This window comes from Anomaloglossus baeobatrachus, chromosome 11 (genome assembly GCF_048569485.1).
Source record: "Anomaloglossus baeobatrachus isolate aAnoBae1 chromosome 11, aAnoBae1.hap1, whole genome shotgun sequence".
NCBI lineage: Eukaryota > Metazoa > Chordata > Amphibia > Anura > Aromobatidae > Anomaloglossus > Anomaloglossus baeobatrachus.
In genome coordinates this window covers 110,181,571-110,207,312 of record NC_134363.1, presented here as the reverse complement: position 1 = coordinate 110,207,312, position 25,742 = coordinate 110,181,571, and the positions used below count along the sequence as shown (strand labels likewise).

General features: G+C 49.0%; 1 protein-coding gene across 1 annotated transcript in view; it reads left to right on the top strand.

Annotated features, from left to right (window-relative positions):
• Positions 1-25,742, top strand: part of MFRP (membrane frizzled-related protein) — a 451,053-nt gene that overhangs the window by 195,239 nt on the left and 230,072 nt on the right. The window contains exon 5 of the mRNA XM_075327570.1: positions 16,317-16,421. Within this exon, the coding sequence (XP_075183685.1) occupies positions 16,317-16,421 (105 nt within the window). The remainder of the gene's footprint in view (positions 1-16,316; positions 16,422-25,742) is intronic.

The window sequence follows — 25,742 nt, the reverse complement described above, 5'->3', positions numbered from 1 at the left end:
GGTGCCGACGTCTGGTGACTTAGCTGTAGTGCCACGCCGGACTGAGCGGGCTAATGCTGGTATTCCCCCTGATCGGTACTTGGCAGATGAATTTGTGTGTTCTGTCACTGGATCCTGTTTTAAGACATTGGCTCCCAAGCAACAGGTTGTGAAGCAGGGCAGGAGTTGCCACCGTGTGCCCTTGTGCAGAGTGCCTCAGGAGTGTATCGGCCGGGACGGCCGAGGTTAAAGAGGGGGGGAAATGTAAGACCTGTTAACATTTATATATATAGGTTAAAAGACTGTTTGGTGGACTTCCATGATGCTGCCACCTGCTGTCATAACAGAGAACAGCAGGCAAAAGCCCCTGCTGATCCAAGTGACTTGGTACAGTCTAAAACAGGAGGAGGAGGAGGCTACATGTGGCTTTTTTGGGAGAGAGGAGTGTGCTCGAGGGGGCTGAAAAACAGAAGGCCTCAGTCTTCCCTGTTTTCCAAGGTCCAAGTACCTGATAGTGTTGCGTGGCGTCCCCCCCAAGACACAGATCCAAAGAGGCTGGATGTGGAGCGAGGAGCCAGCCAGCACGTGCAAGTTACAGATCCGGGACAAAGACTGAACTTTAGAGGTGTCTGCCGGCGGAATACGGGCCCCAACGGTGACGAGGTACCCCACGCTGAAACCTGCAGTTAAGTGTGCACACTTCTTTTAGTTAGGGACAGATAGGAAAAGACTGCACTGTGTTATACGAGTAAGGTAACAAGGACTCTGCGTTTTTTTTGTTTAATAAGGATTTCTGTGTTTTGCTTTTGGGAGTACAATCTGAGGCTTCCTATCCTTGACAAATTATCCAAAGTAGTTGTATGTATATTGCATTATCTCTACTGCTGTGCTCCCTTCCCTCACTTTTCCTCCACCTGTGTTGTGCAATACATTATTAAATTTGCATTGATTAACCCCCGTGGTTCCGTGCAGTCCTTGCGTATCCCGTTACCTGCAGGTTATTACATTGTCACACATAACGAGATCGCTAGCGAGATCGCAGCTAAGTCACCGGTTTGGTGACGCAGTAGCGATCCCGTTAGCGATCTCGTTATGTGTGACACTTACCAGCGATCAGGCCCCTGCTGTGAAATCGCTAGTCGTTGCTGAATGGTCCAGGTCATTTTCTTCAAAGGCGACGTCCTGCTGGGCAGGACACATCGCTGTGTTTGACACTGTGTGACAGGGTCACAGTGACTGCTGAAATCGTTATACAGGTCGCTACTGCGACCTGTATTGTTCCTGCATCGCTGGTAAGATCTGACTGTGTGACATCTCACCTGCGATCTCCCAGCGACTTACCTGCGATCCCTATCAGGTCGCATCGTTTTCGGGATCGCTGGTAAGTCGTTGTGTGTGACTGGGCCTTAAGACTATGTGCGCACGTTGCGTACATTCACTGCAGAAATTTCTGCAGCGATCTGAAGAGCACATGTGCGCTTTAAATCGCTGCAGAAATGTCCGTAGTGAAAAAAAAAAAAAGCCAATTCCATGCGCTCTGCCTGCAGCTCCTCCCATAGACAGAGCAGGAGCTGCCGGCAAAGCGCACGGAGGAAGTGACATGTCACTTCTTAGAACGCAGTGCTTCGGCAGTAGCCAAAGCGCTGAGCTCTAAAACGCCACGTGCGCACGGCCCCTGCACAATCTCCATAGACTGTGCAGGGGACGCAGGACGCATGCAGTTACGCTGCGCTACAAAGCGCAGCGTAACTGCATGTATTTACGCAATGTGCGCACATAGCCTAAAGGTCCAGTCACACTAAGCAACTTACCAGAGATCCCAACAACGATAGGGATCGCTGGTAAGTTGCTAGGAGGTTGCTGGTGAGATGTCACACTGCGACGCTCCAGCGATCCCACCAGCAACCTGACCTGGCAGGGATCGCTGGAGCGTCGCTACACGAGTTGCTGGTGAGCTCACCAGCAACCAGTGACCAGCCCCCAGCGCCGCGTGGAAGATGCTGCGCTTGGTAACTAAGGTAAATATCGGGTAACCAACCCGATATTTACCTTGGTTACCAGCGCACGCAGCTACACGTGCAGAGAGCAGGGAGCAGCGCACACTGAGCGCTGGCTCCCTGCTCTCCTAGTTACAGCACACATCGGGTTAATTACCCGTTGTGTGCTGCATCTCAATGTGCACAGAGCAGGGAGCAGCGCACACCACTTAGCGCAGTAGCCGAAGCACTGCGCTCTAAAACGCCACGTGCGCACGGCCCCTGCACAATCTCCATAGACTGTGCAGGGGACGCAGGACACATGCAGTTACACTGCGCTACAAAGCGCAGCGTAACTGCATGTATTTACGCAACGTGCGCACATAGCCTAAAGGCCCCTTTACACACTGAAACTTTCTAGCGATCCCACCAGTGATCCCAACCTGGCCGGGATCGCTACAAAGTCTCTGGTGAGCTGTCAAACAGGCAAACCTGGCCAACGACGCAACAGCGATCCGGACCTGCAGAACGACCTAGCTAGTCATTGGGGACGTTGTAAAGCAGCTCTTTGAAAGGGAAGTCGCTAACGAAGTCACTGTAAAGTCCCCTTTACACACTAAAACTTTGCTGCACAGTGGGAAACAAAGGACCAAAGAATGGTCCTGAACGATTTGTAGCGATCACAACTTCACAGCAGGGGCCAGGTTGCTGATGTGTTTCACACACTGCAATGTCGCTGGGGAGGTCGCTATAACGTCACAAAACCGGTGACGTTACAGCGATGTCGTTTGCGATGTTGCAGTGTGTAAAGCCACCTTTAAGGTCCAGTCACACTAAACAACTTACCAGCGATCCCAACAACGATAGGGATCGCTGGTAAGTTGCTAGGAGGTCGCTGGTGAGATATCACACTGCGACGCTCCAGCGATCCCACCAGCAACCTGACCTGGCAGGGATCGCTGGAGCGTCGCTACACGAGTTGCTGGTGAGCTCACCAGCAACCAGTGACCAGCCCCCAGCGCCGCGTGGAAGATGCTGCGCTTGGTAACTAAGGTAAATATCGGGTAACCAACCCGATATTTACCTTGGCTACCAGCGCACGCAGCTACACGTGCAGAGAGCAGGGAGCAGCGCACACCGCTTAGCGCTGGCTTCCTGCTCTCCTAGTTACAGCACACATCGGGTTAATTACCCGATGTGTGCTGCAGCTACATGTGCACAGAGCAGGGAGCAGCACACACTGCTTAGCGCTGGCTCCCTGCTCTCCTAGCTACAGTACACATCGGGTTAATTAACCCGATGTGTGCTGCAGCTACATGTGCAGAGAGCAGGAAGCCGCACACACTGCTTAGCGCTGGCTCCCTGCTCTCCTAGCTACAGCACACATCGGGTTAATTAACCCGATGTGTGCTGCAGCTACATGTGCAGAGAGCAGGGAGCCGCGCACACTGCTTAGCGCTGGCTCCCTGCTCTCCTAGCTACAGCACACATCGGGTTAATTAACCTGATGTGTCCTGCAGCTATATGTGCACAGAGCAGGAGCCGGCACTGACAGTGAGAGCGGTGGACGCTGGTAACGAAGGAAAATATCGGGTAACCAAGGACAGGGCTTCTTGGTTACCCGATGTTTACTGTGGTTACCAGCCTCCGCAGAAGCCGGCTCCTGCTGCCTGCACATTTAGTTGTTGCTGTCACACACAGCGATCTGTGCTTCACAGCGGGACAGCAACAACTAAAAAATGGACCAGGACATTCAGCAACAACCAACGACCTCACAGCAGGGGCCAGGTTGTTGCTGGATGTCACACACAGCGACATCACTAGCAACATCGCTGCTACGTCACAAAAGTTGTTCGTTAGCAGTGATGTTGCTTAGTGTGATGGGGCCTTAAAGGTACCGTCACACTAAGCGACGCTCCAGCGATCCCACCAGCAACCTGACCTGGCAGGGATCGCTGGAGCGTCACTACACGAGTTGCTGGTGAGCTGTCACACAGGCAGATCTCACCAGCAACCAGTGACCAGCCCCCAGCCAGCAGCGACGCGTGGAAGCGATGCTGCGCTTGGTAACTAACATCGGGTAATTAACCCGATGTGTACTGTGGCTAGGTGTGCAGGGAGCCAGCGCTAAGCACTGTGTGCTGGTAACCAAGGTAAATATCGGGTTGGTTACCCGATATTTACCTTAGTTATCAAGCGCAGCATGCTTCCACGCGTCGCTGCTGGCTGGGGGCTGGTCACTGGTTGCTGGTGAGATCTGCCTGTGTGACAGCTCACCAGCAACCCGTGTAGCGACGCTCTAGCGATCCCTTCCAGGTCAGGTTGCTGGTGGGATCTCTGGAGCGTCGCTTAGTGTGACGGTACCTTAACCCCCTAACGACCGCGGGCCGTAAAATTACGTCCTTGCGGTCATAATGTTACTGCCCGCGGTCTGCCGGCAGCATCATGCTGCGAACAGCACACATCTCAGCTGATTTTCACAGCTGAGATGTGTGCCTGCTAGGCACGAGCAGAATCGTTATCTGCTCGTGCCATTTAACCCCTTATATGGCGCTGTCAATATGTGACAGCACCATTATAAGCGCGATCGCGGTAAACATTTACTTACCGCCCGATACCGGAAGTCACGTGACACGATTGTAATAACCTGCAGGTAACGGGATACGCAAGGACTGCACGGAACCACGGGGGTTAATCAATGCAAATTTAATAATGTATTGCACAACACAGGTGGAGGAAAAGTGAGGGAAGGTGCACAGCAGTAGAGATAATGCAATATACATACAACTACTTTGAATAACTTGTCAAGGATAGGAAGCCTCAGATTGTACTCCCAAAAGCAAAACACAGGAAATCCTTATTAAGCAAAAAAAAAAACCGCAGAGTCCTTGTTATCTTACTCGTATAACACAGTGCAGAGTCTTTTCCTATCTGTCCCTAACTAAAGTAGTGTGCACACTTAACTGCAGATTTCAGCGTGGGGTACCTCCTCACCGTTGGGGCCCGTATTCCGCCGGCAGACACCTCTAAAGTTCAGTCTTTGTCCCGGATCTGTAACTTGCACGTGCTGCCTGGCTCCTCGCTCTCCACATCCAGCCTCTTTGGATCTGTAATTTGCACGTGCTGTCTGGCCCCTCGCTCCACATCCAGCCTCTTTGGATCTGTGTCTTGGGGGAGACACCACGCAACACTCTAAGGTACTTGGACCTCGGAAAACAGGGCAGACTGAGGCCTTCTATCTTACAGCCCACTCGAGCACACTCCTCTCTGCAAAACACAGCCACATGTAGACTCCTCCTCCTCCTGTTCCAGACTGCCTCAAGTCACTCGAGCTGCAGGACTTTTGCCCGCTGTTCTCTGTTTTTGACAGCAGGTGGCAGCATAACACAAGGAAGTCCACCAAACAGTCTTTTAACCTATATATATATAAATGTTAACAGGTCTTAAACGATCACGTGACTTCCGATAGTTGTCATGGTAGCACAGGGTCATGTGATGACTCCTGTACTACACCTGACTTGCTTTCACTTTCGCTGTGCCAGCGGCACAGCAAAAGAGAAAGAGAGCGTATCTGCTGTTTACATCCTTGTAGCTGTGATCAGCAGATACTGCAGAGCGATCGGAATGCTGATCGCAATAGCCCCCTAGGGGGACTAGTAAAATAAAAAAAAAAAGTTAAAAAAAAAAGTTTTAAAAAATTAAAAAAAAACAAAAAAACCTTAAAGTTCAAATCACCCCCCATTCGCCCCATTGAAAATTAAAGGGTTAAAAAAATAAAAAATATACACACATTTGGTATCGCCGCGTTCAGAAACGCCCGATCTATCAAAACATAAAATCAATTAATCTGATCAGTATACAGCGTAGCGGAAAAAAAATTCCAAACGCCAAAACGATGGTTTTTTGTCGCCACAACATTTGCGCAAAATGCAATAAGAGGCGATCAAAACGTAGCATCTGCGCAAAAATGGTACCGTTAAAAACATCAGCTCAAGACGCAAAAAATAAGCCATCATTGAGCCATAGATCCCGAAAAATGAGAACGCTACGGGTCACGGAATATGGCGTAAAACGTGCGCCACTTTTTTCGGACAAACTTCCGATTTTTTTTTAACCCCTTATATAAAAGTAGACCTATACATGTTTGGTGTCTACGATCTCGCACTGACCTGAGGCATCACACCCACATATCAGTTTTACCATATAGTGAACACAGTGAATAAAATATCTCAAAAACTATAGTGCTATCGCCCTTTTTTTTGCAATTTTTCTGCATTTGGAATTTTTTTGCCGTTTTCTAGTACACTATATGGTAAAACTGATGGTTTCATTTAAAAGTACAGCTTGTTCCGCAAACAATGAGCCCTCACATGACCATATTGACTGAAAAATAAAAAAGTTACGTGTCTCAGAAAAAGAATGGCGAAAAAAAAAAAACGGAAAGCAAAAAATCGGACGGTCGTGAAGGGGTTAAGGATGTCAGGGATAAGGCCATAGACCTGCATTAAGCTGGAATGGGCTACAAAACCATAAGTAAGATGCTGGGTGAGACGGAGACAACTATTAGTGCAATAGTAAGTAATACAATAATGGAAGAAATACAAAATGAGTGTCAATCCTCATCGATCTAGGGCACCATGCAAAATCTCACCTCGTGGGATATCCAGGATCATGAAGAAGGTGAGAGATCAGCCTAAAACTATACAGGGGGAACTTGTTAATGATCTCAAGGCAGCTGGGACCACTGTCACCAAGAAAACCATTGGTAACACATTACGCCGTAATGGATTAAACTCCTGCAGTGCCCGCAAAGTCCCACTGCTCAAGAAGGCCCATGTGCAGGCCCATCTGAAGATTGCCAATGAACACTTGTATGATTCTGAGAGTGATTGGAAGAAGGTGCTGTGGTCAGATGAGACAAAAATTAAGCTCTTTGGCATTAACTCAACTCGCCGTGTTTGGTGGAAGAGAAATGCTGCTTATGACCCAAAGACCACACTGTCAAGCATGGAGGTTGAAACATTATGTTTTGTGGGTGTTTCTCTGCTAAGGGCACAGGACTACTTCACTGCATCAATGGGGCAATGGATGGAGCCATGTACCGTAAAATCCTGAGTGACAACCTCCTTCCCTCCTTCATGATATTAAAAATGGGTTGTGGTTGGGTCTTTTAGCACAACAATGACGCAAAACATACAGCTAAGGCAAAAAAGGAGTGGCTCAAAAAGAAGCACCTTAAGGTCATGGAGTGGCCTAGCCAGTCACCAGATATTAATCCTATAGAAAACGTATGGAGGGAGCTGAAGCTCCGAGTTGCCAAGGGACAGCCTCAAAATCTTAATGATTTAGAGATGATCTGCAAAGAGGAGTGGACCAAAATTCCTCCTGACATGTGCGCAAACCTCATCATGAACTACAAAAAATGTCTGACTGCTGGGCTTGCCAACTATGGTTCTGCCACCAAGTATTAAGTCTTGTTTGCCAGAGGGATCAAATACTTATTTCTGTCTGCAAAATGGAAATCATTTTTTTATAATTTTTACAATGTCATTTTCTGGATTTTAGCTTTGATATTCTATCTGTCACTGTTAAAATTAAACTACCCTTAAAATTATAGACTGTTCATGTCTTTGTCAGCGGGCAAACTTACAAAACCAGCAAGGGATGAAACAATTATTTCCTTCACTGTGTGTGTATATAGATATATATATATATCTATATACACACACACAGTCATGGCCAAAAGTGTTGGCACCCTTGAAGTTGTTCCAGATAATGAAGTATTTCCCTCAGAAAATGAATAATACACCTCCCACACCGGGGGTGTATTATTATGAAGATAATTAATTATCTTCATAATAATTCTCTCACACTGCTCCATGTATAATATCTCCCCACACACACTGCTCTTCTGTATAATATCTCTCTCCCACACTGCTCCTCTGCATAATTTCCACTGTACACACTGCTCCTGTGTATAATATTCCCACACGCACACTGTTCCTCTGTATAATACCCCCACACACACTTCCCCTCTGTATAATATCCCCCACACACACAGTGTACTTCTGTATAATATCCCCCACACACACAGTGTACCTCTGTATAATATCCCCCACACACACTGCCCCTCTGTATACCATCCCCTTACACACATTGCCCCTCTGTATAATATCCTCCTGCTATATATGTCCTCCTCCTGGTATATATGTCCCTTTCCTGGAATATATATCCCCATCCTGGTATATATGCCCCATCCTGGGACCCTCCTAGTATCTATGTCCCTATCCTGGTTTATTTGTCCCCATCCTGGTTTTTATATATATATATATATATATATATATATATATATATATATATATTCCATCCTGGGCCCGTCCTGGTATTTATATCCCCCTCATGGGCACATTCTGTTTTTTGTCCTCTTCCTGGTACATATGTCCTTCTTCTTATATATATCCCCCTATCCAGGGCTCCTCCTGGTGCATATATATCTTCCCCCTGGGCACATTCTGATATAATGTCCCCATCCTGTTTTTTGAACCCCTATCTGTTATATATGTCCTCCTTCTTGTATATATGTCCCCTTCCAGGGCCCCTCCTGATGTGTATATATATCCCCCTCCTGGGAACATTCTAGTATAATGTCAACATCCTGGTTTTTATCCCCTTCCTGGTATATATGTTATCTCTTTTGTATATATCCCCTTCCAGGACTCCCTTTGTATAATTGCCACAAAAAGAAAAAAAAGAAACATTTTACTCACCCTCCCCATCTCCCATATCGCAAGTAATCCTCCCCGAGCTGCAATGCATTGCAGCTAGATAAGACCCCCACCACCCCTCGCAATCTTCAGCTCACATGCTTTGTCCTCGCCACCTCTGCGTTGCCTGCAGCACTGTGATGAGGTTGCAGAGTGATGACCTCATCACGCTGGGCTGCGAGATGATGCGCTGCCTCCCTCCTCTGCTCCACTCACCTTGCTTCAGCCCACATGGCTACTTTGCATGTGATGCCCTAGAAGGGCTTCGCATGCAATTTAGATGTGTGTGCAGTGGCTGAAGCGACACTGCCAGGTCCCTCTGCTGTGGCTGTGATGAGCGGGGTCCGGCCGGAACTTAACAAAGCTAAGTAATGACCCAGGGCCCTGTCAGGCCCTCTCTTCACCATGCCCCATACACCAGCCCATGTGACACCATCTGACTGCAACCATTCACAGGCCCTGACTGCAGGTCTGTATCGTGATATAAAAATAAGTAAATAAAATATTTGGCGTAGGGACCCATTGTATTATGATACCCAGCACAGATAAAGCCCACGGCTACAGGCTGCAGCCCCCATCCATGCGCTTATCCTGGCTGTATATCAAAACAAGAGGAACTGCATGCAGCTTCTTTTTTTTTTTAATTAATTAACTAAGTTATTAAATAAAATGGTGTGTGGTTACCCCCCAGTTTTGATTACCAGTCCTCAGTTGTCATGCTTTATCTTGGTTGGGTTTCTCACGATGGGGACGTCCAGCCTAAAAATAGAAGCCTGCAGGCGCCCAGGATGGTTGCATCCATTAGATTATTATTATTATTACTAGAAGGTGGCCCGATTCTAACGCATCGGGTATTCTAGAATTTAAGTATTGTGTAGTTAATGTATGGTTTTTGTCATATATATATATATAGATGTTGTGTGTAGTTAACAAGTGTTTGTGTAGGGCGCTGTAAATGTTCTGGGTGTTGCCTGGGTGTGGGGGTGTGTGAGAGCGGTGTTGTATGTGTGTTGCGTTGTGTGTGTTGCGTTGTTTGTGGAGCGCTGTGTGTCTGCAGGGTTCTGTGTGTGTGGTGCTGTGTGTGTTGCACGGTTTGTGTGGGTGTGGAGGGCGTGTGTGTGTTTTGGGGGGAGGTATGTTTTGTGCAGTGTGTGTGTTGCGCGGTATGTGCGTATATTTATGTATGCCGCGGTGTTTGTGTGTTGGGTGTTGTGTGTGTGTGTGTGCAGCGTTGTCTGTGTGTGTGTGGGTGTCTGTAGGGCAGTGTTTGTGGTTCCCAGTGTGTGTGTGGTGTGTTGTGCGGTGCGCATGTGGCGGTGTGTGTGTGTCTTGGGGGGAGGTGTGCACCCCCCATCGTGTTCCATCCCCCATGCTGCACCCCCCATCGTGCTCCTTCCCCCATGCTGCGCATCCCCCATCATGCTCCATCCCCCATGCTGCGCTCCCCCATCATGCTCCATCCCCCATGCTGCGCACCCCCCATCGTGTTCCATCCCCCATGCTGCACCCCACATCGTGCTCCTTCCCCCATGCTGCGCACCCCCCCATCGTGCCTCATCCTCCATGCTGTGCACCCCCCATCGTGCTCCATCCCCCATGCTGCGCACCTCTCATCGTGTTCCATCCCCCATGCTGCGAACCCCCATCGTGCTCCATCCCCCATGCTGCTCACCCCCGATCGTGCTCCATCCCCCATGCTGCGCACCCCCCATCGTGTTTCATCCCCCATGCTACGCACCCCCCATCGTGCTCCATCCCCCATGCTGCACACCCCCCATCGTGCTCCATCCTCCATGCTGCGCACCCCCATCGTGCTCCATCCCCCATGCTGCTCACCCCCCATCGTGCTCCATCCCCCATGCTGCGCACCCCCTATTGTACTCCATCCCCCATACTGCGCACCCCCCATCGTGCTCCATCCCCCATGCTGTGTACCCCCATCGTGCTCCATCCGACATGTTGCACACCCCCTATCGTGCTCCATCCTCCATGCTGCACACCCCCATTGTGCTCCATCCTCCATGCTGCGCACCCCCCATTGTGCTCCATCCTCCATTCTGCGCACCCCCTATCATGCTTCATCCCCCATGCTGCTCACCCCCCATCGTGCTCCATCCCCCATGCTGCGCACCTCCTATTGTGCTCCATCCCCCATGCTGCGCACCCCCCATCGTGTTTCATCCCCCATGCTGCGCACCCCTCATTGTGCTCCATCCCCCATGCTGCGCACCCCCCATCGTGCTCCATCCCCCATGGTGCACACCCCCCATCGTGCTCCATCCTCCATGCTGTGCACCCCCATCATGCTCCATCCCCCATGCTGCGCACCCCCTATTGTACTCCATCCCCCATACTGCGCACCCCCCATCGTGCTCCATCCCCCATGCTGTGCACCCACCATCGTGCTACATCCGACATGTTGCACACCCCCCATCGTGCTCCATCCTCCATGCTGCACACCCCCATTGTGCTCCATCCTCCATGCTGCGCACCCCCCATTGTGCTTCATCCTCCATTCTGTGCACCCCCCATCGTGCTCCATCCCCCATGCTGCGCACCCCTCATCGTGCTCCATCCCCCATGCTGCGCACCCCTCATCGTGCTCCATCCCCCATGCTGTGCACCTTGTTCTATCCCCCATGCTGCGCACCCCCCATCGTGCTCCAACCCCCATGCTGCGCACCCCCCATCGTGCTTCATCCCCCATGCTGCGCACCCCCCATCGTGCTCCATCCCCCATGCTGCGCACCCCTATTGTACTCCAACCCCCATGCTGCGCACCCCCTATCGTGCTCCATCCCCCATGCTGTGCACCCCCCATCGTTCTCCATCCGACATGCTGCGCACCCCCCCATCGTGCTCCATCCGACATGCTGAGCACCCCCCATCGTGCTCCATCCCCCATGCTGTGCACCCCCCATCGTGCTCCATCCCCTATGCTGCACACCCCCATCGTGCTCCATCCTCCATGCTGCACACCCCCCCATTGTGCTCCATCCCCCATGCTGCGCACCCCCCATCGTGCTACATCTCCCATGCTGCGCACTCCCATCGTGCTCCATCCTCCATGCTGCACACCCCCCATCGTGCTCCATCCTCCATGCTGCACACCCTCCATCGTGCTCCATCCCCCATGCTGGGGCTGCCGGGGGCGGGTCCGAGCGTAACAACGTGTGCCGGGGCTGAGCGGGCGAGGCGTCAGCATATGCCGGCTCCCTGCACATGTGTACCGGGAGCCGGTGTACGCTGGTAACCATGATACACATCGGGTAACTAAGGAAAGCGCTTCCTATAGTTACGCGATGTGTATCATGGTTACCAGCGTACACCGGCTCCGTCACGATCCCAGCATCGCAAGGTTATGTCCGCCGGGGGCGGGACCGAGTGTGCCAACATGTGGCGGGGGGCGAGCGGGCGAGGCGTCAGCGTATGCCGGCTCCCTGCACATGTGTACCGGGAGCCGGTGTATGCTGGAGTGGGCGATGCGTGCGGAGGGCCGGGGCGAGCGGCTAATCCATGTGGGGGGCGGGGCCAGGCCGAGGCGAGCGGCCAATCCATGGGGGGGCGGGGCCAGGCCGAGCCCAGCGGCCAATCCAACAGTTGTCACTCTAATGACACTGTCACGGTGACACTGTCACGGTGACACAATTTTGGAGCAAGACAGACAGACAGACAGAATAAGGCAATTATATATAAAGATTATTATTAATAATAACAATAATTATTGTAGCGCCATTTATTCCATGACACTTTACATGTGAAAGGGGTATACAAAATAGGGACAGGTACAATAATCATAAACAATACAAGCGACAAGCCTGGTGCTTTACTTGGCACTTCCACATTGCGTTGGTAATATAAGGGGTTAATAACAGACTCCTGCTGTGAGTTTCCATCACAGACTGGCTGTGAGCTTCCGGCAGAGAGTGAGATGCGCGATCAGTGGTGATGTCACTCAGATAATTTGCGGTCACATCACATCCTCCACCTGTGACCGCAAATAGCTTGAGTGACATCACTGCTGATCGTGTCTCAGTCTCTGCCTCTGCAGTTGCAGCGCATAGTCATTGTTCTTTGGATGCGTGCTACAATTTCAGCTGTAGCGGAGCTCCATCATCGTTGAACCTTATGTGCATTACATCGGATCTGCAGGCGTGTTTTGGGGTTAATAAAGTGGTAAAAAAGGGTATGTTTTGTCTTTTATTCCAAATAAAGGATTTTATTGGTGTTTGTGTTTATTTACTTTCACTTACCAATTAGTAATGGGTGGTGTCTCATAGACATCTGCCATTACTAATCTAGACCTTAGTAGCAGCTGTGAGCTATTAACTTCATATATTACCCCAATTGCCACCACACCAGGGCAATCAGGAAGAGTCGGGTAAAGCACCGGGCTTGTCACATCTAATGGATGCAACAATCCCCAAGCGGCTGCAGGCTGCTATTTTTAAGCTGGGTCTCCCCAGCCTGAGAAAACCAGCCCCCAGCTGTCGGGCTTTATCTTGGCTATGTATCAAAATTGGGGGGGACAGCATGCAGTTTTTTTTTTTAAATGATTTATTTAAATAATTTTTTTTAAAAAAGCCGCATACGGTTCCTCCAATTTTGATACACAGCCAAGATAAGTGCATGGCTCGGGGATGTAGCCTGTAGCCGTATGCTTTATCTGTGTTGGTATCATAATATGGGGGACCTTATGCCAAATGTTTTATTTATTTTTATATCACGATAGATGCCACAGCATCTTTGATTGGAAGTGTCAGACAGGCTGTCACTCAGTGTCTGACTGCAACCAATCACAGGCGCCGGTGTTCGGGGAAAGCAGAGTATATTCAATGAGCCTAATGTGGGGCACCGGTAGTGATTGCGGGGCCTAGGAGCAGAGTGCAGCCATGCCGGAGCCTCAGTAACTACAGCGTGCTTACTCCCATCCCCCATGCCTTGAACCACCATTTTTAATTGCCAGATTCTGATCTCCATAGACTATTATGGGAATTGGAATCCGGCCCGGAACCGGATTTGAGAAATCGGATCACCAGGATCAGCCAGTCCCGGTTATCTGGGAGTCCGCTCGTCCCTAATCAGCAGCCAAGATGAAGATGACAGCTGGGGTCTGGAACTCTCATGCTGGAAAGGCCCATGGTTATTGGGCCCTCCCCAGCCTAAAAATAGCAGGTCGCAGCCACCTCCGAAGTGCTGCCTGTCAGCTTCACCTTGTCTGGTGATCCAATTTAGGGGGGACCTCATGTTTCTTTTTTTATTATTTAGTTAATTTTAAATAAATAATTTAAAACAACAGCATGGGGTGACTTCTGTTTTGGATTACCAGCCAAGTTGCACAGCTATCTATCTATCTATCTATCTTATCTATCTATCTAATCATTCATTTATCTATCTATATCTAGCTTCGGACAGTATATAAAACTCCATGTTAAAAACACATGTCTGTGTACTGTCCATATGTGGTTGACTTCCATAGCTCCCACCCTGGATGTGCCAACACAGTCCCCACCCTGGATGTGCCCCATCCATCCTTCCTACAGTCCCCACCCTGGATATGCCCCATCATAAGCCATGGACTTCCATAGCTCCCACCCTAGATGTGTCCCCACCCTGGATGTGCCCCATCCATCCTTCCTACAGTCCCCACCCACCATCCCCACAGTCCCAGTCCCTAATGTACACTTGCTTTGGCAAAACTAATTTGTATTTGGTCCTGCCAATAAAGCTTATTTGATTTGATTTGGTTCGTGAGCTGCGTGTTTTTCTCGCACCCATTGTCTTGTATTAGCAAGGGACGCAAGCAATGCAAAATGCTACGATTTTCCTCGCATGCCAAATTTTGCAGGGGGAAAGCTAACAAATGTGCTCTGCTCTATTGTTTAGCATTGATGTGAGTGATGTTTTCTCGCATTGCACTTCCAGATTTTATTCTCAGATATGACGGAACCCTAAAGCTGGGTTCACACTAAACGACAGCGACAACGACGTCGCTGTTACGTCACCATTTTCGGTGACGTAACAGCGACCTTGTAAGTCGCTGTTATGATCGCTGCTTAGCTGTCAAACACAGCAGAAGCAGCGATCATAACGTCGCTGTGTTACATGTTCAGAGAGCAGGGAGCCGCGCTTAGCGCTGGCTCCTTGCTCTCCTAGGTACAGTACACATCGGGTTAATTAACCCGATGTGTGCTGCAGCTACATGTCACAGTGCAGAGAGCAGGGAGCCGCGCGCACTGCTTAGCGCTGGCTCCTTGCTCTCTTTGCTACAGTATACATCGGGTTAATTACCCGATGCATACTGCAGCCACATGTCACAGTGCAGGAGCCGGCGCTGGCAGCAAGAGCGGAGGCTGGTAACCAGCGTAAACATCGGGTAACCAGGGAAAGGACTTCCCTTGGTTACCCGATGTTTACGCTGGTTACAGCTTACCGCAGCTGCCAGTGCCGGCTCCTGCTCGCTTCATTTCGTCGCTCTCTCGCTGTCACACACAGCAATGTGTGTGTCACAGCAGGAGAGTGACGACGAAAAAATGAAGCTGGACATTCAGCAACGACCGGCGACCTCACAGCAGGGGCCAGGTCGTTGCTGGATGTCACACACAGCGACAGCGACGGGACGTCGCTGCAACGTCACCGAAAATGGTGACGTAGCAGCGACGTCGTTGTCGTTGTCGCTGTGTGTGACACCAGCTTAACTCTGAGAACAGCATAATATAAGGGCAGAGACTGTGACTCTAGCGATGTGTCACTTACTGAACAGCTAATTGTAGTTTGATAAAATCACAGTTTTATCAGCAGGATAATATCACTAGAAGACTAGTATAAGTCTTACATATTCATGAACTCTGTATAACCCCACCCACATCACTGATTGGCAGCTCTCTGCTTATGCACAGTGTACGCAGAAAGCTGCTGTATGAAGCGGGCCTGTGGGGTGAGATCGCCCAATACTTTGAAGTTAATGACTGTGAGTTACAGCCAGGATTTGCCTCTAAAAGTTGACGATTGTTAACCTGTTAAATGCTGCTGTTAAACTCTGACAGTGACACATAACGCATGTAGGTATGGGGACGCGTCAGTCTATGGACCTCTTATGTTATTGTGGGTCGCCGATGGGTTGGTATGGCAGCTGGGCCTCTGTTGAAGACCTCCATACTTGTCATTATGGAGCTCCCTTGAAAACCTGCCTGTGGCCGGGCTTCAGTTGAGATTGTGATTTTCACTATATACAGCAATACTGCAGTATTGATGTGTATAGCACAAGCTATCAGATGATCGGAGGTTTCAATCCCCAAGAGGGCTAATAAATACAATTAAAAGTTAAAAAAAAGTTTTAAAAAAAAATTGAAAAATATAAATGTTCAAATCATTTCCGCCTTCACCTCCATTAAAAATAAAGGTAATTTAAAAAAAGAAAAAAAGAGCAAAAAAATACACATGTGGTATTCTCACTTTCAGAAAAGTCAGATCTATAAAGATATAGAAATAATGAACCCAATCAGGACACATCGTAAACAATGTTTTCATTAGCGTTGTGATCGCTACCCTTTGCATGATTTGTATTACATATCTATTCCGCTTATTTTAAAAACAGGAAATAATGTTGAAGATGTGAAAGCAGTTGTTATATTATCCAATCAGAGCGCAGCTCCTGGCCCGGAAACCCATGTGATCAATGACTTTACAGTGGTGCCTCCAGGTCAGTTTTAGACTTTGTCATTTGAACTTTATTCACAGGTCTGCAAGGGAAAAATTGTTTAAAAAGTAAGAGGTGATTTTTTTTTTTATACTTTCAATTGCTGAAATCAGTAAAAATATCTAAAAAAAATTCCATCATGTACAGTTTTCTTACAAACACTGACTCCATAGGATTCCAAAAGAATAGAACTCCCATAAGTTTCCAAAAGGAATTCCTTCCCTACTTTTCTCAAGACAATGGTAGTTATGTTTGTCAAGATAGTGTAATTATGTTCCTGGGCTGATGGAAAAAAAATTGTTTAAATGAACTGAGAGTCCTCAGTGGTTGACACCTTTTAATGGCTATTTGAAAAGATGGTAATAATAGCAAGCTTTCGAGACTACTCAGGTCTCTTCATCGGTATACTGAGCCTGATGAAGAGACCTGCGTAGTGTCAAAAGCTTGCAATTATTACCATCTTTTCAAATAGCCATTAAAAGGTATCAACCACTGATGACTCTCAGTTCATTTAAACATTTTTTTTTTATCTCTACTGGCTACCACGGTACAAAGATATATTATGGGCTGATGGAAAAATATAACCTTGAGTACAATGTGAGCGAGTGGAGATTCTTTATTGATCCAACCTAAAAAGTCTGATAGTTGTGCTACTACACAATGGCAGCAAGTATGCTTCAATGCCTAAAGGTCATTCTGTATACATGATGGAATTAGACTTTATTCTCCGGAAACTTAAGGCCCAGTCACACTAAACAACTTACCAGCGATCCCAACAACGATACAACCTGATAGGGATCGCTGGTAAGTTGCTAGGAGGTCGCTGGTGAGATGTCACACTAAGCGACGCTCCAGCGATCCCACCAGCAACCTGACCTGGCACGGATCACTGGAGCGTCGCTACACGGGTTGCTGGTGAGCTTGTCACACAGGCAGATTTCACCAGCAACCCGTGACCAGCCCTCAGCACCGCGTGGAAGCGATGCTGCGCTTGGTAACTAAGGTAAATATCCGGTAACCAACCCGATATTTACCTTGGTTACCAGCGCACACCGCTTAGCGCTGGCTCCCTGCACTCCTAGCCACAGTACACATCGGGTTAATTACCCGATGTGTACTCTGCTACGTGTGAAGGCAGCAGGAGCCGGCTTCTGCGGACGCTGGTAACCACGGTAAACATCGGGTAACCAAGAAGCCCTTACATTGGTTACCCAATATTTACCTTCGTTACCAGCGTCCGCTGCTCTCAGCTGTCAGTGCCGGCTCCCTGTTCTCTGCACTCCTAGCCACAGTACACATCGGGTTAATTACCCGATGTGTACTGTGGCTACGTGTGCAGAGAGCAGGGAGCCGGCACTGACAGCTGAGAGCGGCGGACGCTGGTAACGAAGGTAAACATCGGGTAACCAAGGTAAGGGCTTCTTGGTTACCCAATGTTTACCGTGGTTACCAGCATCCGCAGAAGCCGGCTCCTGCTGCCTGCACATTTAGTTGTTGCTCTGTCGCTGTCACACACAGCGATGTGTGCTTCACAGCGGGAGAGCAACAACTAAAAAATGGCCCAGGACATTCAGCAACAACCAACAACCTCACAGCAGGGGCCAGGTTGTTGCTGGATGTCACACACAGCAACATCGCTAGCAACATCGCTGCTACGTCACAAAAGTGGTTCCTTAGCAGCGATGTTGCTAGCGATGTTGCTTAGTGTGACGTGGCCTTTAGCTACAAGAAACAAGGATGGTCAATATGTGGTGATCTGAAAGTTTTCTCTTTGCTCCATGGTCAACAAGGAGAATACATGAAGTACCCTTATCTTTGTGTCAATAGGACAGTCGGGATAGGATTCATGACTGTAGCCAAAAGAGTTGTACAACGAGAACATCTTTTCAACCTGGACGTAAAAACATATTTGCGAAAGTTTAGTTGATCCCAGTAAAGTTCTTTTGCCACAACTCCACATTGAGCTTAGATTGATGAAGCAGTTTGTAAACGATCTACTGAAAGAAGGAAAGACTTTAAGTAGCTGTTGTAGCGGGGTGGGGGTCCACCAGGACGACAAAGAGGCAGTGACCCAAAACAGTCCGATCCAAACAGCTTTATTGTCCTCGCTGTACAGGTAAAGTCATCCGGAACACAGCCGGGTTGTGCACCGTCCATACGGGTCCCCGTCACACAGGCACCCCTTGCCGTAGGAGACGGTCTTACGATACCCCGTTCTGCTCTTCCCGGGGGTCCCCAGACCTGCGTTATAGTGCCACACAGGCCTGAGCTCTCCTCAGCTTCCTGCTCTGCAGCTTACCAAACAACTCTGCCCCACCCAGGCCTTTACAAAGAGCTTTTAAACGGGAACTGTGGCCATGAGCCACCTGCATAACCCGCCCTGGAGGTTACTGGACTGACCACTATGTAGGGTTCTAATATGTTTCTGTACGCATTCTGGGAGATACGTACCGTCCGTCACATATCCATGGCCCCACTATCTCACATACCCCCCCACTTCGTTCAAACCCGAGGGGATGAACGAATGCTCCCAAACAGGCCGCCCGAGACAGGGCATCAACATTGCCCTGGGACGAACCGGCCCGATGTTCTACCGTAAAACTGAAATTCTGAAGGGACAGGAACCAGCGGGTGACCCGGGCATTCCGTTCCTTCTCATTTCTCATCCAGACGAGGGGCGCGTGGTCCGTTACCAACCGAAACTGTCGCCCGAGCAAATAATAGCGCAGGGACTCCAAGGCCCATTTAATAGCCAAGCACTCCTTCTCCACTACGCTATAATTCCTTTCTGCCGGGGTAAGTTTCCGGCTCAAATAGGTAACCGGATGCTCAGTTCCATTCACCTCTTGTGAGAGTACGGCCCCCAGACCCACCTCGGAGGTATCTGTTTGCACCAGGAAGGTGTTACCGAAATCGAGGCTAATGAGGACCGGTTGACCACACAAGGCCGTCTTCATGGACTGAAACACTTCCTCCGCCTGAGGGGTCCAGCGTACCATAGCCGCCTTCTTACCCTTCAACAGCTCGGTCAAAGCCGCTGTTCTCCCGGCAAAGTCTGGTATAAACCGCCGGTAATACCCGACAATGCCGAGGAACGCTCTCACCTGTTTAGTGGACACTGGTCTGGGCCACTTTTGGATGGCCTCTATTTTATTTACTTGAGGCTTGATCACCCCGCGGCCAATCACGTACCCCAAATAGCGGGCTTCCTCCTGACTGATTGCACATTTTTTTGGGTTTGCGGTCAATCCTGCCGCCCGCAGGGAGTTAACGACGGCCTGGACCTGGGACAAGTGGGCCTGCCAATCGGTACTGAAGATGATGATGTCATCTAGATAGGCGGATGCGTACTTCTGATGGGGTTCCAACACTATGTCCATCAGTCTTTGGAAAGTAGCCGGGGCTCCATGTAAACCGAAAGGCAAGACAACATAGTGATAGAGCCCCTCTGGTGTAATAAAGGCCATTTTTTCCTTGGCTGACTCTGTCAGCGGCACCTGCCAATAGCCTTTGGTAAGGTCAAGCGTTGTGAAATATCGAGCCTTTCCCAACCGCTCAATAAGTTCATCCACCCGGGGCATAGGGTAAAGGTCGAACTTGGAAACCTCATTCAATCTCCGAAAGTCATTGCAGAAACGTAGCGACCCATCGGGTTTTGGAATCAGCACAATGGGACTAGCCCAATCACTCTTTGATTCCTCGATCACCCCTAGGGTAAGCATCTGTTTTACCTCTGCTGCAATGGCTTGTCTCCGGGCCTCGGGCACCCGGTACGGTTTCATACGCACCTTTACCCGAGGCTCGGTGACAATGTCATGTTGGATAACCGAAGTACGGCCGGGTAACTCGGAAAACACATCCGAGTTCCGCTGTACCAACTTCCGAACTTCCCGACGCTGCGGTTTAGTGAGGGTGTCGCCTAAGTGTACCCCCCCTTCAATTCCCAGGATGGGTGGCACTACAGGTTCCCCACAGGGCCCAGCCGGTGTTACTCCCGTCACCATACAGTCACGGTCTTTCCAGGCTTTAAGCAAGTTAACATGATACAATTGTTCCGGCTTCCTCCTCTCCGGCTGGTATATTCGGTAGTTCACTTCCCCCACCTTTTCCCGAACCTCATACGGCCCCTGTCATTTGGCCAACAGTTTACTCTCGGCAGTGGGCACCAAAACCAAGACCCGATCCCCTACATTAAAAGATATGGTGGTGGCTCATGTGTTATAAGTGCGCCTTTGTGCCCCTTGTGCCCTTGTTAAATGTTCTTTTACAATAGGCAAAACCGCTGCGATGCGGTCCTGCATTAGAGCCACATGTTCAATCATACTTTTATATGGGCTGGGCTACTATTCCCATGTTTCCTTGGCTACATCCAGCAAACCCCTAGGGTGTCTGCCATAAAGCAAATCGAATGGTGAAAAACCCGTGGATGCCTGCGGCACCTCTCGGAGCGCAAACATAAGATAGGGCAACAGCATGTCCCAGTCCCTCCCATCCTTGGCAACCACTTTTTTTAGCATGGACTTAAGGGTTTTGTTGCACCGCTCGACCAGCCCATCGGTTTGCGGATGGTACACCGATGTGCGCAGGTGCTTTATTTTCAACAGTTTACATAATTCTTTTGTCACCTTGGACATAAACGGGGTCCCCTGGTCAGTAAGGATCTCCTTTGGTAACCCAAGACGACAAAACATGGCAAATAACTCCCGAGCAATAAGCTTCGCGGAGGTATGGCGCAGCGGAATGGCCTCTGGATAGCGTGTGGCGTAATCCACAACCACCAAAATATGTTGGTGACCGCGTGCCGATTTTACCAGGGGCCCTACCAGATCCATTGCAATCCGTTCAAAAGGTTCCTCTATAATTGGAAGAGGCACCAATGGACTCCGGAAACTCGCAATGGGCGAGGTCAGTTGGCAGTCCGGGCAGGATTCACAGAATTTCCGTACATCTGCGTACACTCCCGGCCAAAAGAACCTCTGTAAAATATGCTCTTGTGTCTTGGTAACCCCTAAGTGTCCCCCGAGTGGGTGTGTGTGAGCCATGTTAAGCACGGCTTGACGATTGGATTGTGGCACGACCAGTTGTTCCACTATCTCTTCCCTGCTTTTGTCTATTCGGTAGAGTAAATCATTATAAACCGCCATGCGGGGAAAGACATCTTCTGCCCCTGGTTGTTGGGCCAACCCATTCACCTCTTTTACATTCCCCCACGCCTGGGAGAGGGTAGGATCCCTTAGCTGTGCCGTCCCGAAGGCCTCCCGGGACGTTTCCAGCTTCGGGATCGCTCCAGTCTCTTCACTTTCTCCTGCCAACACCTCTAGTGGACCCCTGTCAGGTTCTCCCCCTGTCCCAAGGTCGGCTATCCCTAAAGCAGGTATCCCCGACTCGGGATCATCGGGTTCCGCACCCAGATTCATTTTTGCCTGGGAAAAAGTATTATTTCTCTCCCACAGGTACCAAAACAACGGAAAATCCCTTCCCATCACTACCCCGTATGGTAGAGTTTTCACCACTCCTACCACATGCGTCACGTCCCCACACGGAGTGGAGAGGCATACTTCGGCTGTTGGATATTTGCGGAGCTCCCCATGTATACACACAATCCCAACCTCCCTCTCCGTGGACTCCAACCCCGCAATCAGCGCCCCATGAACGAGGGTCACTATACTGCCCGAGTCCAAAAGGGTCTCTGCCCGATGTCCATTAACATACACATGACAGAGAGGAGGTTCAAGAATAGGGCATGCAGCATACACCGTATTAGCATACATAGACATTCGGCGTGTGTACCCACAATCCATGGGCTCCGTAATCAAAGGGCAATAAGCGGCGATATGGCCGGGCCCTTGACATCTCCAGCACTTCATAGCGGTGGCTCCACCAGTTTTTGTTACTATTCTTGGAGGAACTAGTCTTTTGCCACTCTCAGTGGGGGTTGCCCCCTCGATATGGGCTTGGTTTTTGTTGTTCACCAGCGGCGTACGTGTCTCTCGGCCAGGGTCCTGTGGCCGCCGGGCCTGACGCACTGGGTCAGAATCTCGTATAAAGTCCTGTGTGGCGGTATATCATTCAACTAAACTCACCACCTGGTCCAGGTTACCCGGGTCTCCTTGCCCCACCCAACGTTGAATAGCGACTGGCAGAGTCCGCACCAACCGGTCGACCACCACCCTTTCCACCATCTGGGCTGGAGACAACAACTCCGGCTGTAACCACTTTTTAACCAGTTGTAGTAAGTCATATGCCTGAGACCTGGCTGGACGGGTCTCCACATAGGCCCATGAAAACACTCGCTGAGCCCTCACGTAGGTATTGACCCCCAGACGGGCAAGGATCTCACCTTTCAATTTCTTGTAGTCCAGGGCATCAGACCCAATTGCTCCTGTTGCTTTTGCTGAATTGTTACCAAGTGCCACAGAAGCTCCTCCATGTTATCAGCCGGTTTATACTGTAGCGTAGCCGGCCTAATTATGGACATACAGAGCCGTCGCAGTCTTCAGCTGGTGTAGCGGTGGGGTATGCCTCAATGCTCCTTGCCCACATTCTCCACCATAATGTAGCGGGGTGGGGGTCCCCCAGGGCGACAAAGAGGCAGTGACCCAAAACAGTCCGATCCAAACAGCTTTATTGTCCTCGCTGTACAGGTAAAGTCATCCGAAACACAGCCGGGTTGTGCACCGTCCATACGGGTCCCCGTCACACAGGCACCCCTTGCCGTAGGAGACGGTCTTATGATACCCCGTTCTGCTCTTCCCGGGGGTCCCCAGACCTGCGTTATAGTGCCACACAGGCCTGATCTCTCCTCAGCTTCCTGCTCTGCAGCTTACCAAACAACTCTGCCCCACCCAAGCCTTTACAAAGAGCTTTTAAACGAGAACTGTGGCCATGAGCCACCTGCATAACCCGGCCTGGAGGTTACTGGACTGACCACTATGTAGGGTTCTAATATGTTTCTGTACGCATTCTGGGAGATACGTACCGTCCGTCACATATCCATGGCACCACTATCTCACACTGTGTACCAAGATTCAGGGACTGTCAGAAGCAAAACTGAAGGAAGGCATTTTTGTGGGTCCGGATATTTGGAAACTTATGAAGGACGACATGTTGGAAACAAAAGCTGTTGAGAAAAAGGCTTCGGATTCTTTCATAGAAATTGTGAAAAAAGAAGGAAACAACAAAGATTCAAAATGTAAGTGTCACGGTTTCGCCTCCCTGTCCACATGGCTAGGAGGTGGAGCCGTCTCTTGGGCCTCACTTCCGGAGCTTAGATGCTTTAAAAACTGACATCTCCGGTTAACCAGCACCGGCTATAAGCTTAGCGCTGCTTTGCCTGTGATTGCTGGTCCTGTAAGTGTTATCCTGATCCATCTGCTCCTGTGCCACCGTGCCCTGTCTGTGTTCTGTCCCCTTGTCGTCCCTCCATTCCTCTGTCCCCTCTCCTACCTCCCCACTCGGTTGCTTCCTCTGGTACTGACCTCGGCCTGACCTCTACTCCGCTTCTGCTTGTTCCTCCGGTCCTCCTTCTGCCCGTACTGTGTTTGACCCAGCCTGCATGACCATTCCTCGCACGCCCCGCAGCTCTGCTCCCCAGCTGTGCCGTGAGGCAGTGTATGAGTACACACTATGCATCCACTTCCTGGTTCTTGTTGCTCCGTGTAGTGTCTTCTGCTGCAGAGCTCCGGCTCCCCCTGGTGGCAGCTTGACAGTAAGTCCATCACGGAGAACAATAGTTGAAGAATAGACCTGGCTTAACCACTTAAGTCAAGTAGGTGCTCTGGAGAAAAAGTAGATATAGTAATAGAATATATACTCCGGCACTCTAGGGAAAATATGAAAAGAGTCCAATATGGTGCTCAAAAAAATTTTTGGATTAAACCGGGAGAAAAAAATGGGAGCCTGGGTCAAAAAAAGGCCAATAGTTGAAGAATAGACCTGGCTCAACCACTTAAGTCAAGTAGGTGCTCTGGAGAAAAAGTAGATATAGTAATAGAATATATACTCCGGCACTCTAGGGAAAATATGAAAAGAGTCCAATATGGTGCTCAAAAAATTTTTTGTATTAAACCGGGAGCACCATATTGGACTTGTAAATGCAACATGGTGCCCGCAATCTATTTCAGCCAAATTTGCTTTCCAAAATTCAAATATTGCTCCTTCTGTTCCGAGCCCTCCCATTTGTCCAAACAGAGGTTTCTGACCACATGTGGGGTATCGGCGCACTCATAAGAAAGTGGGGAGCAAGTTTTGGGGTCCATTTTGTTGTGTTAGGTCTTCTAAAAGTGAATAAATTTGGGTTAGAGCAACATTTTTAGGTAAAATTTAATTTTTGCTTTTTTTCATTCCACATTGCTTTTGTTCATGTGAAGCACCTGAAGGGTTAATAAACTTCTTGAATGTGGTTTTGAGTACTTTGGGGGGTGCAGTTTTTATAATGGTGTCACTTTTGGGTATTTTCTGTCATCTAGGCCTATTGAAGTCACTTCAAATGTGATGTGGTCCCTAAAAAAATGGTTTTGTAAATTTTGATGTAAAAATGAGAAATCGCTGATAAACTTTGAACCCCTCTAACTTCCTAACAAAAAAAAAATTTGTTTCCAAAATTGTGCTGATGTAAAGTAGACATGTGGGAAATGTTATTTATTAACTATTTTGTGTCACAGAAATCTCTGGTTTAACGGTATAAAAATTCAAAAGTTGAAAATTGCTAAATTTTCAAAATTTTTGCCAATATTCAATTTTTTTCTTCAATAAACGCAAAAAATATTGTCCTAAATTTGGTACTAACATGAAGTCCAATATGTGACGAAAAAACAATCTCAGAATCACCGGGATCCGTTGAAGCGTTCCAGAGTTATAACCTCATGAAGTGACACTGGTCAGAATTGCAAAATTTGGTCTGGTCATTAAGGTGAAAATTAGCTCCGTCACTAAGGGGTTAATTATCTCACATTTAATAGATAGAAAGAAACCTGTTCCCAAAAATGAATTATTAAAAAAAAACACTATTTTATCATGGAAATACTTGTTAAACTTGTGTTCTGTTTGCTGTGTCTCTCAGTAATCACACTCAGTGGAGATCTTCAGGCTATTCATTAGGTGGTATTGTCAGCCATTACATCTCCCTGCTGAATGCACTCTGTCTGCAGTACCAGCGAGTTCCCACTTGCTTGTGAACACATACAAGAAGAGAGACCCCTAGAGGCCCCTAGGGGACATACAGCATATACATATTGCTACATCCTTTCTCTTTAAACAAGAATAACAATCAAACGTAATAAACACAAGTTAATCTGACCAAGTAAAAGAGAATTACAATATATA